The sequence below is a fragment of the Pseudozyma flocculosa genome (assembly GCF_000417875.1).
Source record: "Pseudozyma flocculosa PF-1 unplaced genomic scaffold scaffold00006, whole genome shotgun sequence".
NCBI lineage: Eukaryota > Fungi > Basidiomycota > Ustilaginomycetes > Ustilaginales > Ustilaginaceae > Pseudozyma > Pseudozyma flocculosa.
Window position 1 is genome coordinate 584,270 of NW_006920874.1, and position 14,349 is coordinate 598,618.

Below are 14,349 nucleotides of genomic sequence, written 5' to 3' on the forward strand. Positions count from 1 at the left end.
CCATCGGCCAGAGAGTGCGCGGCGGTGGCGTCGGAAGTGCGCCGTCAGTTACAGTCACGGACCGGGGCAGAAAGAGGCAGAGGTGCAAAGAGGGGCGGGCAAAGGCCCGCGCGGGTATATTCGTGATCGCGAATGGCGAGGCGTCGCAGTGGGGAGAGAAACAAGAGACGGGTCGACGCATGGAGGGTCGTGGGCGCGCGGCGCCTTCACTTTGAGCGGTTGTCCCACAGCTTGACGTAGTCGACGCCGAGGTCCTTTGGCATCGGCCCCCAGTCCTTGCGGTTGCGATTCCTGGGTCTACGCTTGATGACCTCCTCGCCGTCGTCCATCATATCATCCTCCTGATCATCTTCGTCACCGTCGTCGTCCACGTCGTCCTCGTGGTGCGAGGCTGTCGCCGCACCTCGCTTGGCTGCATTGGACGCCGTCAGCTGTCCGAACTTGGGCTTGGCGGCCAGCTCGGCATCGCGCCGCTCCTTGACCTTTTGGGATATCCGCTGTGCCGATTTGGATGCCTCCCTGGATGCGCTTGCGGTGACTGCGGCCGCCGTCTTTGCTGCGGCTGCGTCGTTTGTGGAAAAGGCCGAGGAGCGGTGCTTTGCCGCTGGCGAGGCGTGGCTGGACTTTGCGGCCGACTGCTTTTCCTTGAGCGTGGGCTTCTTGTAGAACTTGGCCGACCTTCCCATGACTGCGGTGCTGTAGAGCGGTGGAGCGATGTGGTGTGATGCGGCAAGGGGGAGGCGAAATCGAAGAAGAGGATGAAGGTGGCGGCAGTGATGGTGGTGTGGCAGCGTCAGGTCGTCGTCCAACCACAGGTCCGGGCAAATCCTTGAATTTTTCTGGAACGGGCCGAGGTTGGCTTGAAACGGACGGAGCCGAGGCGTCGCCTGTCCTCCACATCCTGGCGAGCCTAGGCCCGCAACCAGGCAGAGGGCCACGCCAGGCGGACGGACCCTTGCCTGGCCAGGCCGGCCTGCCTTGACCGACTTTACCCGTGGCACGGGGCCTTGGACCTCGATGGCCTGCAGCGAACCCGGCGCAGCTCGACCCTGGCTGGCCTGGCTGCCGCTGGCTGGCTGGCTGGCTGGCTGGCTTCTTTGCGCGCCTCCCCTCTCAACCAACACCGCCACCACCACCAGCATCACCACCATCGCTGACGACGACGCTGCAAAACCCTTAGCCGACCAAAAGACAGGCCACACACGCGGCGACTGCGAGGTCAATTTACGTCCGACTTGGATCGGCGCCAGCCACTCCAGCTTCCCGCCGTCAGACCATCGCCCGACACCCATCGCCCGACACCCATCGCGCAGCCATGGCCGACGCCCCGCTGCCCTCGTCGGCAGCAGCGGCGACGGCATCCTTGATGACCGCTGCCAGCTCAGCTTCACTACTGACCTCGGCAGCGCCCGCGTCGACGGCAATCGGCGACGGCGGCCTCGACCCCCATGGCCGCAATCCCGTCCTAGCCCTCTTTGACGGCGTCCTCGGCGTCGTCCTCGCATCCCTCAACCTCATAAAGGTCCTCGTCACCTTTGCCACCATCACAATACCCAGCGCAGTCTACACCGTCCTCCACTACAGCCTCACCCTCCAGCTCAACTTCCCCTCGCTCGCCCTTCTCTTTCTCGGCTTCCTCATCGCTGGCTTCGTCTGGCTCCGCTATCGCCACCTCAACCGGTACGAGCGCCTCAGGGAGGTGCCCATCATCAAGGACGAGGGCTTCAACCTCCATCCCGACGTCGCTTCGGCCGGCGGAGACGGCGACCGCGGCAGCTTCCACAACTACCTCGACGACTTTCTCCAGGCCATCCGCATCTTTGGCTTCCTCGAAAAGCCCGTCTTCCACGAGCTCGCCCGCCACCTCCAGACGCGAAGGCTCGTCGCTGGAGACAGCCTCTCGCTCGACTCCGACTTCTCCTTCTACATTGTCATCGATGGCCACGTCGAGGTCTACGCGCCCCTACCCTCTGGCACCGCCGCAGCTCAAGAGGCAGACGCCTTCGATGACGACGAGCTCAGCGGCTACCAGCTGCTCAACGAGGTCGAGAGCGGCGGAACCCTCAGCAGCCTCTTTACCATCCTCAGCCTCTTTACCGAGGACGTCAAGCTCGGCTTCGGCGACGAGGCCGACCAGCAGCAGGCCGAGGTGGGCATCAGCCGCCCGCCAGGCCAGAATGGCCCTGGCTCGGTGCGCGGCGGCTCGGTCGAGATGGACAGGTTGTCGAGCGCCGGACACTCGCGACGATCGGCGCCGCTGCACCCTCAACGAGCTGCGGATGCCGTCGCTAGTCCCGGTCTCGCACCCGGATCCCCGCAGCCATCGGCCTTCAACCAAATTCCTCAGGGCGCCCAGCTTCAGCTCAATGCGGCAGCCCTGCGCAACGTGCCCAGCGCCGTGGGCGCCGACGCCGCGGCTGAGCGGCTTGTGTCGCCCAACTTTCGAGCCACCGCGCCGAGCCTCGCCCGCTCGCACGTGCGGACCAACTCGTCTTCGGCGGGCTCGGTCACCATCGACGGCAACAACAGCACCATTGTCGGATCGGAGCACGGCGACGAGCACGCAGGCAGCGGGCTAGGCCCAGCCCCGGACCTCCAGATGCCTCCGGCTCAGGCCACCGCTCCGTTCCCGCATTTCGCTCCAGGTAGCGGCGGCGTACGCACTCCCGGCACCCCGCACTCGATGGCGGGCAGCGCGGCGCACCTGTCGCGCCAGGGCCTGGGCTACCTGCAACACGACGGCCACCCGACCACGCCCGGGTCCGTCTTTAGCGCAGTCGGCAGCGTCCCTGAACCGGGCAGGCCGAGCCACTCGATGCCGCGCGAGGGTGCCGGTACCGTGGCCCGCGCCACCGTCGACACCACGCTGGCCGTCATCCCTGCCGAGGCCTTCAAGCGGCTCACCAAGAAGTTTCCGAATGCCGCTGCTCACATCGTCCAGGTGATTCTCGCCCGCCTCTCTCGCGTCACCTTCCACACAGCGCACAAGTACCTCGGCCTTACCAAGGAGGTCATGAGGACGGAGAAGTCGATCAACGAGTTCGCCTGCTTCCCGCTGCCAACCGAGTTTTACGAAAAGGGCGGCATGGAGAAGCTGAGGCACCGCTTCCTACCCGAGCTTAGGCGGCACCGCCGCGACTCGACGGCCGACGATGACTATTTCCGCAATTTCGAAGCCTGGCCCCAGCGGGCCTCGACTAGGACGCCCAAGCCCGACTCGCCCACGTCGAGCCGCAAGTCGGCGCGGTTCGACGACGAGACGCCCGTGGTCATCAACGACGAGCCCGGGGCCGCCTCGCAACGTCCGTCGATGGGCAGCGAGCAAGGGTCGTTCTGGCAGCAGCAGCCCACCAAGACGCCGTGGGGTCATCCGGATCCGCCTCTCCGCACTCCGATGGCGCGTTCCGCCGTCGGCCCGGGCGACCTGCTGTCCATGACGGGTGCTGGCGACGAAGGGTGGCGTTTCGGCTCGACGCCGCTCGCCTCTGCACAGCCCACCCCTCGCAACAAGCCGAGACCGGCGTCTCGGATCGACCCGATCGCCGAGCACCCGGCGACGAGCCCAACATCGCCGACCGGCCTCGACGGCCGGCTGCGTCGGGGGAGCGGGGCGTTTGGCAGCGGCGACGACAACCTCTTCCACGGCATCGGCCTCGCCGACTTTGACCTCAAGACCGAGGTCATGGACTGCATCGCCAAGAGCATCGGCCTGGCGCAGGCGGCGCCCAGCCCGCTCACCAGCTACCAGGCGAGCCCCCACATCGGCGCCCAGGACGCGCTGCTGCAACGAAGCGTCTTCAAGTCGGCCTTCAGCTCCCTCAGCATGCTCGATGCCGCCATGGGCGTCGAGGAGGACAGCATGACGGGCACCGCCAGCTCCATCGTCGGCGGCCACCCGAACGCCTTCCACCATACCGACTTTGAGAACGAGATCGAGATCAAGTTTTTCAGTGCCGGCGACACGCTGGCCAGCGCCGGCGAGAGCAAGGCCGGCCTGTTTTTCGTCATCGACGGCTTCCTCGACATTCTCCTGCCCAAGCAGGACGAGCTCGAGGACTCGGACAGCGAAGATGAGCGCCCAGCCCGGAAGAGGCCCGCAGCGGCAGGCAAGGGTCCCAAGGGCGATGACAAGAGGCAGCGCAGCGGGACCGCAGATGCCACCAGCGCTGGCGGTGCTGCTGCCGGCGGCATCCCAGACTCTGCCGGCATCGACGACGACGAAGACTTGGAGCGTCCCCAGCCGAGGCAGAGGCGGAGCGCGGGTCAGAAGGCGTCCTACATGGAGCGGGCCGACTCGGAGGATGGCGGCCGCGTCAAGACGCTCAACCCGTCGGAAGCCGATCGCTTCAACATCGAACTGAGCGGCAACGGCCCGTCTCGCTCGTCGCTCACGTCTTCCGACCGGAAGCGCACGAGCCGCGACCTGTCGCAGGCCTTCAACCGCAGCGGCTCCAACCTCGGCACTCTGCGGCTGCCGATCGGGTCGGACAAGGTCGGCAACGCTCTCGACGGCACCGCCGGCAAGCCCACACCGCGCGTTCAGCGGCCTGGCGCAGCAGGCAAGGCCTCACAGCGACTTGCTCCTCCGATGGACCGCACCGGATCTCGCTCGAGCAGCCACCGATCCGGCAGCCACCGCGATCGCGGCACGGCATCGCCCGACCGCCGCGGCTCAGGCGAGCCCAAGGCGCTCTTCACCGTCGGGCGAGGAGGCATCGCCGGCTACCTATCGAGTCTGCTCGGGGCTGCCAGCTACGTCGACATCAAGGCCAAGACGGACGTCTACATCGGCTTCCTGCCGGCGCACGCGCTCGAACGCATGATGGAGAAGAAGCCGATCGTCCTCCTGACGCTGTGCAAGCGTCTGCTGAGCCTGCTGTCGCCGCTGATCCTGCACATCGACTCGTCGCTCGACTGGCAGCAGGTCGATGCGGGCCAGGTCATCTATCGCGAAGGCGACCGCGCCGATAGCCTCTACATTGTCATCAATGGTCGGCTGCGCGCCATCACCGAACGCGAGGACGGCGGCGCCGGCGTCGAGGTGCTCAGCGAGTACGGCCAGGGCGACAGCGTCGGCGAGCTGGACGTCATCACCAACTCGAGGAGGCGCAAGACGCTGCACGCCATCCGCGACACTGAGCTGGCCAAAATGCCCTCGACGCTGTTCAATGCCATCTCTGTGCGCCACCCGGCCATCACCATCCAGATCTCGAGAATCATTGCGCGGCGGGTGCGCACCGAGCTCCGCCAGAGCCAGCGCAGCGCGGCCCGCCTCACCGCGCCGGTCCCCGGCCTGCCGGACCTGGGCAAGAACAACTCGAACCTCAAGACGGTGGCCATCGTGCCCGTGACGCGGCAGGTGCCGATCCGCGACTTTGCGGCGCGGCTGCAGGCGGCGTTTGAGGACACCATCGGGGGGCCGACGGCGTTCCTCAACCAAAGCAGCGTCATGGGCGTGCTCGGCCGACACGCCTTTAGCCGCATGGGCAAGCTGAAACTAGCCGGCTGGCTGGCCGACCAGGAGCAGAAGTACCGACTCGTTATCTACGTCGTCGATACGCCGGTGTCGTCGGCCTGGTCGCAGACGAGTATCCGGCAGGCGGACTGCGTCTTGCTGGTTGGGTTCGGCGACGACCCGACGATGGGCGAGTACGAGCGGCTGCTGCTCGGGCTCAAGACGACGGCGCGCAAGGAGCTGGTGCTGCTGCATCCGGAGCGCAGCGTGCCGCCGGGCTCTACGCGCGAGTGGCTCAAGACGCGGCCCTGGGTGCACGCCCACTTCCACGTCGAGATGCCGGGCATCTCGCGCAGCCACGCGCACGCGGTGCCCGTGGATCCCAAGGCGGTCAAGGCGCTGCGCAACCTCAAGCAGAAGCTCGAGACGCGGATCCGGCGCTACAAGGACCGGCGCAATGCGCCCTTTGCCACCGCTGGCCGGCCGCACCACGCTTCCGACTTTGCGCGCCTGGCTCGCCGGCTGTGCGGCAAGAGCATCGGCCTGGTGCTGGGCGGCGGAGGCGCGCGAGGCTGCGCGCACCTCGGCGTGCTCAAGGCGCTCGAGGAGCGCGGGATCCCGATCGACATGGTGGGCGGCACGTCGATCGGCAGCCTGGTTGGCGGGCTGTACGCGCGGGAGGCCGAGCTGGTGTCGAGCATCGGGCGCGTCAAGCGGTTCGCCGGGCGGCTCGCGAGCCTGTGGCGCATGGCGAGCGACCTGACGTACCCGGTCGTGTCGTACACGACGGGCCACGAGTTCAACCGGGGCGTCTTCAAGGCGATCCAGGAGACGCACATCGAGGACATGTGGCTGCCGTTTTTCTGCAACACGACCAACATTACGTGGAGCCGGATGGAGGTGCACACGACGGGGTACGCCTGGCGGTACATCCGGGGCAGCATGACGCTGGCGGGCCTGCTGCCCCCGCTGGTCGACGAGGGCAACATGCTGGTCGACGGCGGGTACATGGACAACCTGCCCGTCTCTGTCATGATGGCCATGGGTGCGCGCCACGTGTTTGCCGTCGACGTGGGGTCGATTGACGACACGTCACCGCGCTTCTACGGCGACACGCTGAGCGGGTGGTGGGTGCTCATCAACCGCTGGAACCCGTGGAGCGACGCGCGCAACATCCCCAACATCCCCGACATCCAGGGGCGGCTGACGTACGTGTCGAGCGTCAAGACGCTCGAGGATGCCAAGAAGATCAAGGGCTGCTTCTACCTGCGCATGCCCGTCGAGGGGTTCGGCACGCTCGAGTTTGGCAAGTTTGACGACATCAGCAAAAAGGGCTACGACGCGGCGCGCACCATGCTCGACGAGTGGGAGCGCGAGGGCCGGCTGCCGAGCGGCGTCGAAAAGGAGGTCGAGATGGACGCCGGCCGCCGGAGGAGAAAGGGCGGCATCAGTGCGCGCAGGAACAGCATCTAGGCTCGCGGCGTGCGACGCAAGGTCGAAGGGAAGCAGAACGTCTCGTCGTCTATGAAGATCTAGAAATCGAGAGCGCGGAGCCATCGTGGCTCGCCGGTTGCAAAGAGACGAGGTTCCGGAGACAGGGGCTGGTTTGCGTGCGGGCAGTCGTAGTGAGCTAGTGGCGACGACGGTCCTCGTCGATGGGGCCTTCTTGACGCGGCGACGATGCGATGTGGCACCCGATGCCATGAGGCCGGAGGACAATCGGAACAAACAATGGGCGAAGGGCGTGGAGAGCATGCAAGATGGCCGTTGTGCCGGCGGCGGGGCGGGCGCAGACGTCTGGAAGGAAACAAAAAGGGGGCCGGCCCGCGTGCCCGCGTGCCCGCGTGGGGCCGTGCCCTGTGCCAGCGCAGACCCCAACGCAACGTGCCGAAGCCAGCGAGGTGGGCTTCGGAAGCCAGCCGAGGCCAGGCCAGGCAGGCCAGCCAGCACATCGGCACCACGTCGAAGTGGGGGGGGGGCGGGAGGCAGAAGAGCGGGCGGCGAAGGCCCGACGTTGTCTCTCTCTCTCTCCGGCTTGGCTTGGCCTGGCTTGGCCTTGGCCTGGCTCGCCTTGGATCGACCTCGCTGGCTGCTCATCCCGACCTGCACTTCTACCACGCAACCTCAACTCCTGCTTCTATCTATCTGCCGCCGTTTCTCGACGCCCTGCTGCTCCTTCTCGCACCACTGCATCCAGCCAGCCCCGGCACTCGTACTGGCGCAAAACACCACGGACGAACGGACGGACAGACGGACAGACTCGCAGGCTCGAGTTCGACCTAGCAGCACCACCACGCTAGGACATGGGTGCCGCATGCTGTGCCGGCTCGGCGCTGGCGGGCGGTGGCGCAGCAGGCTCGGCCGGGGGGTTGACGTCGCCCGACAACATCCTCGTCCTCCCCCTCGCCATGTACGAGCTGGCTCCGCGCGCCACCGTCTTCCTCTTCACTGCGCTCCTCCTCTCTGGGAGCCTGGTGAGTGTCGGGCTGCAGACACTCCCCGCTGTCGCAGCGTCAACTTCTGACTTCCCAGCCCGCTCACCCTCTTCGTACCGGGACCCTCGCAGGGGTATATCCTCCTCGTCGCACTCACCCCCGAGTCGGTACCACCCACCAAGACCGAGCTGAGCTACCTCTCGACCTCGAGCCCGTCCCGCGCCCAGCCGCTCCCCTCGATCCGCGACGCAGCCACGGTGCAGCTCAGCGTCGTCGTACCGGCGTACAACGAGCGGGACCGTCTGCCGGGCATGCTGCGGGACGCCGTCCAGTGGCTCGAACGGGTGCGCCAGCAGCGCAGATCGCTCGTCCAGGGACCCGAGGAGGCCGCCGCGTCAGATGACCTCGTCGGAAGCAGCGGTCAGCGCAGCGCGGCGTCGGTTGACGAGGAGGCGGCGCTCACCGATCCTCTGACCACGTACGAGATCATCGTCGTCGATGATGGGAGCAAGGACGGCACGCTCGACGTCGCACTCGAGACGGCGGGCCAGCTCGGCCTCGCAGAGGGGGCAGAGGTGCGCGCGGTGCGCTTGGAGAGGAACAGGGGCAAGGGCGGCGCGGTGCGACATGTGAGTCCAACCTGACGTGCTCCACCCCCCTGCCTCTCGCTAGAGGGCGACAATCAGACTGACCCGCCACTTCATCCTTTCCGTGCTCGTGCTATCCGGACGGACACGCACAGGGAGTTCTGCACGCGCGCGGATCCCTCATCCTCTTTGCCGACGCCGACGGCGCGACGAGGTTCGGCGACCTGTCGAACCTGTGCGTCGAGATGCGCCGCATCCTCACGCCGGCCCGGCACGGCATCGTCGTCGGCAGCCGTGCCCATATGGTCAAGAGCGAGGCCGTGGTCAAGGTGAGAGCCGACGAGTCCCAGGCAGGCCGCTCCGCTGCGCGCATTGTGGTGCCGCCTCCCGTGCCCGTGCCCGTGCCCCTCCCGCCCCTTCCCGTCCCGTCTTCTGTGTTGGACGCCCTGACAAACCCCATGTCCTTTTCTATTCTTTCATGCTCCTTCTGCCGCCGCCGCCGCCGCTGCATCAGCGTTCCTTTGTCCGGAACCTGCTCATGCACCTCTTCCACATCTTCCTCACGCTTCTCCTCCATCCACCCTCACCACGCCTGCCCTCGTGGCCCGCGTCCCTTTTCCAACGACGAACCACCACCACCAACCCACGCTGCACCGACGAAGACGACGGCGGCAAGGGGACGACGACGACGACGACGGTGGTCAAGCGGCGACTCGCGCGCCAGCCGCCGATCCAGGATACCCAGTGCGGCTTCAAGCTGTTTACGCGCGCCTCGTCGCGCCTCGTCTTCCCACTGTGCCACATTGACCGGTGGATCTTTGACGTCGAGATCCTCGTCCTTGCCGACCTGGCTTGCCGCTCCTCGTCCCGGTCGATCCGATCCTGCAGGACGACGTCGACCCCGTCGCAGCCGCCGGCGCAACAACAAGGACGAGGACGACGCCGGAACGGCGACGACGACGACGACGACGACAGTGAGGATGTTCTCCTCGACCTCGCCCTGCCCGTGGCAGAGGTCGCCGTCGACTGGCGCGAGATTGGCGGCAGCAAAATCGACCTCGTCAAGGATTCGATCGGCATGGCACTCGACCTCCTCGTCATCCGTGCAAACTACGCACTGGGTCGGTGGGAGGCGCCCGTCATGCCCTAGCCCGCCCTCGTCTGGCCCAGCGGATTGCTCTCGCTTGCTCGGCGTTGCATCGCCTGCCCTGCCCTGCAATCTCGACCTCATCACGACGGCAGACCACCTACCTGCCTCGCCTCGCGGGCATCGCAGCCCATTCTAGCCTCTGCGATGGGGCCTACGTTCTCATTCAGGCTTGCATTGCATTGCACAGCACTTCGTTTCAGTCTCGTGTCCGGAATCGTTCGCAGCCAGCCGGCCGCGCGCGCGCGCGCCCTGCGGGCTCAGGCGAGCGCGCCCATGGGGTCGTAGGGCGGCAGGACGATGGTCTCGCCCTCGACGATGCCGCGCTCAAAGAGGGCCCAGAGCCGCTTTGGCATAAAGCGGCGGTCGGTGACGACCTGGTAGGCAAACTGGGCAAACCAGGCATGGGTCATGACCATGTAACCCTTTTCGCCGACGTCTTGGTCGCCCCAAGAGTTTTCGACGCGGTAGCGGACGGCGCGGCCGTCGTCGTCGACGTGGACGGCCGTGATGGTCATGGCGTGCGTCATTGCGCTCTCGCCGAGCTCGATGCGCTGCGCCTTGGACAGGCCCAGCTTGACGTTGAACGCCAGCTCGTAGTCGTACAGCGCCGGGTCCATGATGCCCGACGGCGTGTGGGAAAACTGGCCGACGTCGCAGCCGAAAAACACGGGCGCGCCCGCCTTGATGCTGGCGATGACGGCGCGCGACATGTCGTCGATCGAGGTGTTGACGTACTTGATCGGGTTGCCGCCGTAGACGTTGTTGAGGCGGTCGACGGTGATGAGGCGCTCCTCGTCGTGGCGCGGGTCGTTGACCAGCGAGCACATCGACGTGTGGTCGAATCCGGCGGCGTAGTCGCGCAGGAACGACTTGGGCGTCGCGCGCACCGAGTGGTACTTTTTCCCCTTGTCGCGGTAGCTGAACGTGAACTCGTCGTCGGGCCTGGGCGGAGCGCCGAGCGCGATGGCGAGCATGCGGTAGATTTCCTCCATCTGCTCGTCCTTGCGCTGCCGCTGCGCCGTCACGACCGCCGCCCGCTTGGCCTCGGCCGAGAGCGACGTGGTGCGGTCCAGCCGCCGCCGCACGTCGTCGTGGATGGCGCGCAGCTCGAGCGTGTACTCGCGCAGCTTGACGGTGCACAGCCAGTTGATCTTGCTCGAGTCGGAAGAGTTGAACGACTCGGGGAAGACGGACTGCGGCACCACGCCGTACTTTGTCAGCAGGTTGGCCACCATGTCCTGCCGTCGGCCGAGGTGAGCAGCAAGGGCAGGGCAGGGCAGGGCAGGGCAGGGCAGGGCAGGGCAGGGCAGGGCAGGGCAGGGCAGGGCAGGGCAGGGCAGGGCAGGGAAGGACGGGGCGAAGAGGGGGTCAACAGCTGGTCACAGCAAGCAAGCACGGGAAGCGTCCACCCGGCTCAGTTTCGGCCCAACTCACCCACTGTCCTCCGTCGTTTGTGGGCGCCGAGAGGAGCGAGTTGACGACGCGGTCGTCGAGGGGCTGGTCGGCGAGTTCAATCATGTTTTCGAGAAAGTAGTTGCTCTTTTCGAGCTTGTCGTAGAAGCTGAGGTACGACTGGCTGAGCTCGATGCTGTCGAGGTCGAGCTTCTGCGCGACGCGGTTGCGGATGAGGTTGGTGGTGGCAAAGAGCCAGCATCGGCCGCTGCGGTGCTGGTTGGTGACCTTTGCGCACTCAAAGGGGATGGCGTGGCTAAAGACGTGCTGGTCCGCCACCTCTGCCGAGCGGCGGCGGACCGAGGCTGGGATCGAGGCGTTGTGCAGCGTGAGCGCGGCGAGGCGCGATGTGGGCGCGCTAAAGGCGACGTCGTTCCACTGCTTGACTGCACCGAGGCTGATGGCGGCCTCTGCGCGGTTCGACGACGGCGACGAAGAAGAAGACGACGACGACGAGGGTTCGGCCCAGCGGCTGGAGCGGTGCGAGGCCTCTGCGTGGATGCGTGCCAGGCGGTCGGCGGCGTGGTGGCTGCGGGACGGCGTCGCCTCGACGTGGCTGCTGACCACCTGCACCGTCACGGGCGTCTTTTCGGTGTTGTACTGCTGCGACGACGACGAGGTCGAGACGGGCTTGGAGGCTGCGGAACCCATGGTGGTGCTGGCTGGCGAGAGGGCAGGGAAGGGGGAGGAGGGTGTGAAGGGCTCTAGGTAGATGGAGCGGCGTCAACTGGGGGGGTCAGGTGGGTGATGGAGGGCGTCTGTCTATATAGGCGGCGGGTTGTGATGGCGCAGTGTGGGGTAGAGAGGAGAGGGAGGAGAGGGCAGGCAGGTGAGAGAGGGAAAGCGAGAGGGGCGAGGGGAGCGAGTCACGCTCCAGGGCCAAGCGGGGGGCATGGTGGGGGCGTCGGCCTATCGTGGTCCGAGGGTCCCTCGCCCTCGCCCTCGCCCTCGCCCTCGCCTTATCGGCCAGCCAGCCATGGCAGGTCAGGCGCAGCGCAGCGCAGAGCCAGCCTCGGCCCCACCCCGCCGCCCCGCCGCCGGCGCCTTTTGAATCTTGAATGCCGTTGCCGCCGGGGCCACCCACAGCCTCCTCCACATTTCTCGCATGGCCATGGCCCACCGGGCCCACGACGCTTCCAGCTGCCCACGCCATCAACGCCTTCCCCCGTGGAACCTCGCCCATCCACCACCTGCACCGACGGCAGACGACGTACTTCGGATCAAGAATCGAGCATCGCTTTTGGGTGGGTTGCTGCTTATCTACAATACAAGTCACAAGATGCCAGCACGAGCGCACCGGGGAAAGGGAGGACCCAAGGAGGCGCAACGAGGATGACTTTGCGCTGCGGCGACTAGCGACGGCGCAGGCCGATGCTGTTGAAACATGGCGCCTTGGTTGGCGATCATTCCTGCACCGCTGCCCCGCCCCCCTAGGTCAGCAGGCGGGTAAGGATGTTGGCCGGCGTTTTCGAGATGCGGTCGTAGATTTCGCGCACGTCCGACTCGGACACGCCCGAAATGTCGGCCATGAGGTACGCCACGTCCTTGCGGCTGTCCGAGTGCTGCTTGTCGACGTTAAACGAGCCAAGGATGTCGTTGACGGCACGCAGCGAGCCCGGCTGGTTCTGGTGCACGTAGCAGATCCGGATCACGCGCGAGTCGGCCTCGGTAATGGCGCGCAGGTCCACCTCGGGGAAGTTGACGGCGCCCACGCTGCCGCCAAAGTTGATGTACCGCGTCAGCGCCTCGCCCACCTCGATGCCAATCATCCGCTGCGCCTCCTCGGTCGAGCCGCCAATGTGCGGCGTCAGCATCACGTTGGCCTGCTGGCACAGCTCCTCGGCCCACGGGTTGAGCTCCTTGCTGAAAGTGCCCGGCCCCGACGCCGCGGGCTCCTTGGGGAACACGTCGACCGCCGCGCCGGCAACGTGGCCCGACTTGAGGCCCTCGAGCAGCGCCGGGATGTCGACGACGGTGCCCCGCGCGTTGTTGAGCAGGTACGAGCCCTTTTTCATGGCCTGGATCTGCTTGGTGCTGATCATGTTCTTGGTCTCGGGCAGCTCGGGGACGTGGAGCGACACAAAGTCCGACATGCCCATCAGCTCCTCGAGGCTGGCAATCTGCTGCGCGCTTCCGAGCGGCATCAGCGGGACGACGTCGTAGTAGACGACGCGCATGCCCATGGCCTCGGCGAGCACCGACAGCTGCGAGCCAATGTGGCCGTAGCCGACGATGCCGAGCGTCTTGCCGCGGATCTCGTAGCACCCCTTGGACACCTTGTTCCACGTGCCGGCGCGCATCTCGTTGACGCGGTCGGCCAGCTGCCTCGAGAGCGAAATCATCTCGCCAATGACGAGCTCGGCCACCGAGCGCGAGTTGGCAAACGGCGAGTTGAAGACGGCGATGCCTGCCTTGGCCGCGGCGGGCAGGTCGACCTGGTTGGTGCCGATGCAGAAGCATCCGACGACGAGCAGCTGCGGCAGGGGCGGAGGGGCGAAGGGCCGAAGGGTGGAGAAGCAAGGAACCGGGAGGTGAGACGGAGGCAAACAGACCGTTTCGGATCAGCGGGGTGCGCGTACGGTGCGCCAAGGGCCGGTCACGGACTCAACGCACCTTGTGAGCGGCGCGGAAGACTCTCTGTGTGAGCTTGGTCTTTGAGCGGATACCGATGGCGTGGTAGTTTCCGATTTTCTCGACCAGCTCGTCCTCGCTCCAGGCCTTTGTGTGGAAGTCGACCTGGTAGCCCTGCTCCTTGAGCATCTTTACAGCGCCCTGGCTGACGTTTTCGAGGAGGAGGACGCGGATGTCGCCCGTGTCAAAGGGGGTGAGGACCTTTGGCATCGAGAGGGGCGCCGATGCCGAGGCGGCGCGGGCGCGGGGCGGCGAAAAAGACGTGGGAGGGGAGCCGGCCGAGTGGATGGCGGTGCCGTTGGAGAGGATCTGGCCGCCCTGCTGCGCCGCCATCATGGCGCTAAAGGAGCCGGCGTGGGCCGGCGGCGAGAAGCCGGCGCGATGGAAGGCCTGGCCGTGGGTCTCGCTCATGATGCTCGGTGTGGTGTGGGGTGTTGCGTGTGTGGGGATGGGGCGCGAATGTGGGCGATGCGGTGCTGGCGTCGGTAGGGGTGGTTGTAGTGGTGGTGGTGGTGGTGCGGTCGAGAGATGGAGGCAGGCAAGGCAAGGCAAGGCAAGGCGAGGATGGCTGAGTAGTGTGTGCCTGTGGGTTGGCGAAATGAAGCAGCGCCCGCCAGCTCGACTTCTTCTCGACCTGGG

General features: G+C 66.5%; 5 protein-coding genes across 5 annotated transcripts; 2 read left to right on the forward strand and 3 right to left on the reverse strand.

Annotated features, from left to right (window-relative positions):
* Positions 1–206: 206 nt before the first annotated feature.
* Positions 207–900, reverse strand: PFL1_02307 (uncharacterized protein; the record flags this gene model as incomplete). Its single annotated transcript, XM_007879819.1, has 2 exons — positions 207–696; positions 872–900. 2 exons carry the CDS (start codon positions 898–900, stop codon positions 207–209), a joined length of 519 nt encoding a protein of 172 aa, XP_007878010.1.
* Positions 901–1,315: 415 nt separating this feature from the next.
* PFL1_02308 (uncharacterized protein) lies at positions 1,316–6,928 on the forward strand (the record flags this gene model as incomplete). The annotated part of the gene is made up of 1 exon (XM_007879820.1): positions 1,316–6,928. One exon carries the CDS (start codon positions 1,316–1,318, stop codon positions 6,926–6,928), a length of 5,613 nt encoding a protein of 1,870 aa, XP_007878011.1.
* An 830-nt stretch (positions 6,929–7,758) lies between these two features.
* Positions 7,759–9,627, forward strand: PFL1_02309 (uncharacterized protein; the record flags this gene model as incomplete). The annotated part of the gene is made up of 4 exons (XM_007879821.1): positions 7,759–7,929; positions 8,022–8,519; positions 8,633–8,806; positions 8,992–9,627. 4 exons carry the CDS (start codon positions 7,759–7,761, stop codon positions 9,625–9,627), a joined length of 1,479 nt encoding a protein of 492 aa, XP_007878012.1.
* A 257-nt stretch (positions 9,628–9,884) lies between these two features.
* On the reverse strand, positions 9,885–11,730 carry PFL1_02310 (uncharacterized protein; the record flags this gene model as incomplete). Its single annotated transcript, XM_007879822.1, has 2 exons — positions 9,885–10,865; positions 11,062–11,730. The coding sequence occupies 2 exons, from the start codon at positions 11,728–11,730 to the stop codon at positions 9,885–9,887; spliced, it is 1,650 nt and encodes a 549-aa protein (XP_007878013.1).
* Positions 11,731–12,509: 779 nt separating this feature from the next.
* PFL1_02311 (uncharacterized protein) lies at positions 12,510–14,121 on the reverse strand (the record flags this gene model as incomplete). Its single annotated transcript, XM_007879823.1, has 2 exons — positions 12,510–13,553; positions 13,693–14,121. 2 exons carry the CDS (start codon positions 14,119–14,121, stop codon positions 12,510–12,512), a joined length of 1,473 nt encoding a protein of 490 aa, XP_007878014.1.
* Positions 14,122–14,349: the final 228 nt, after the last annotated feature.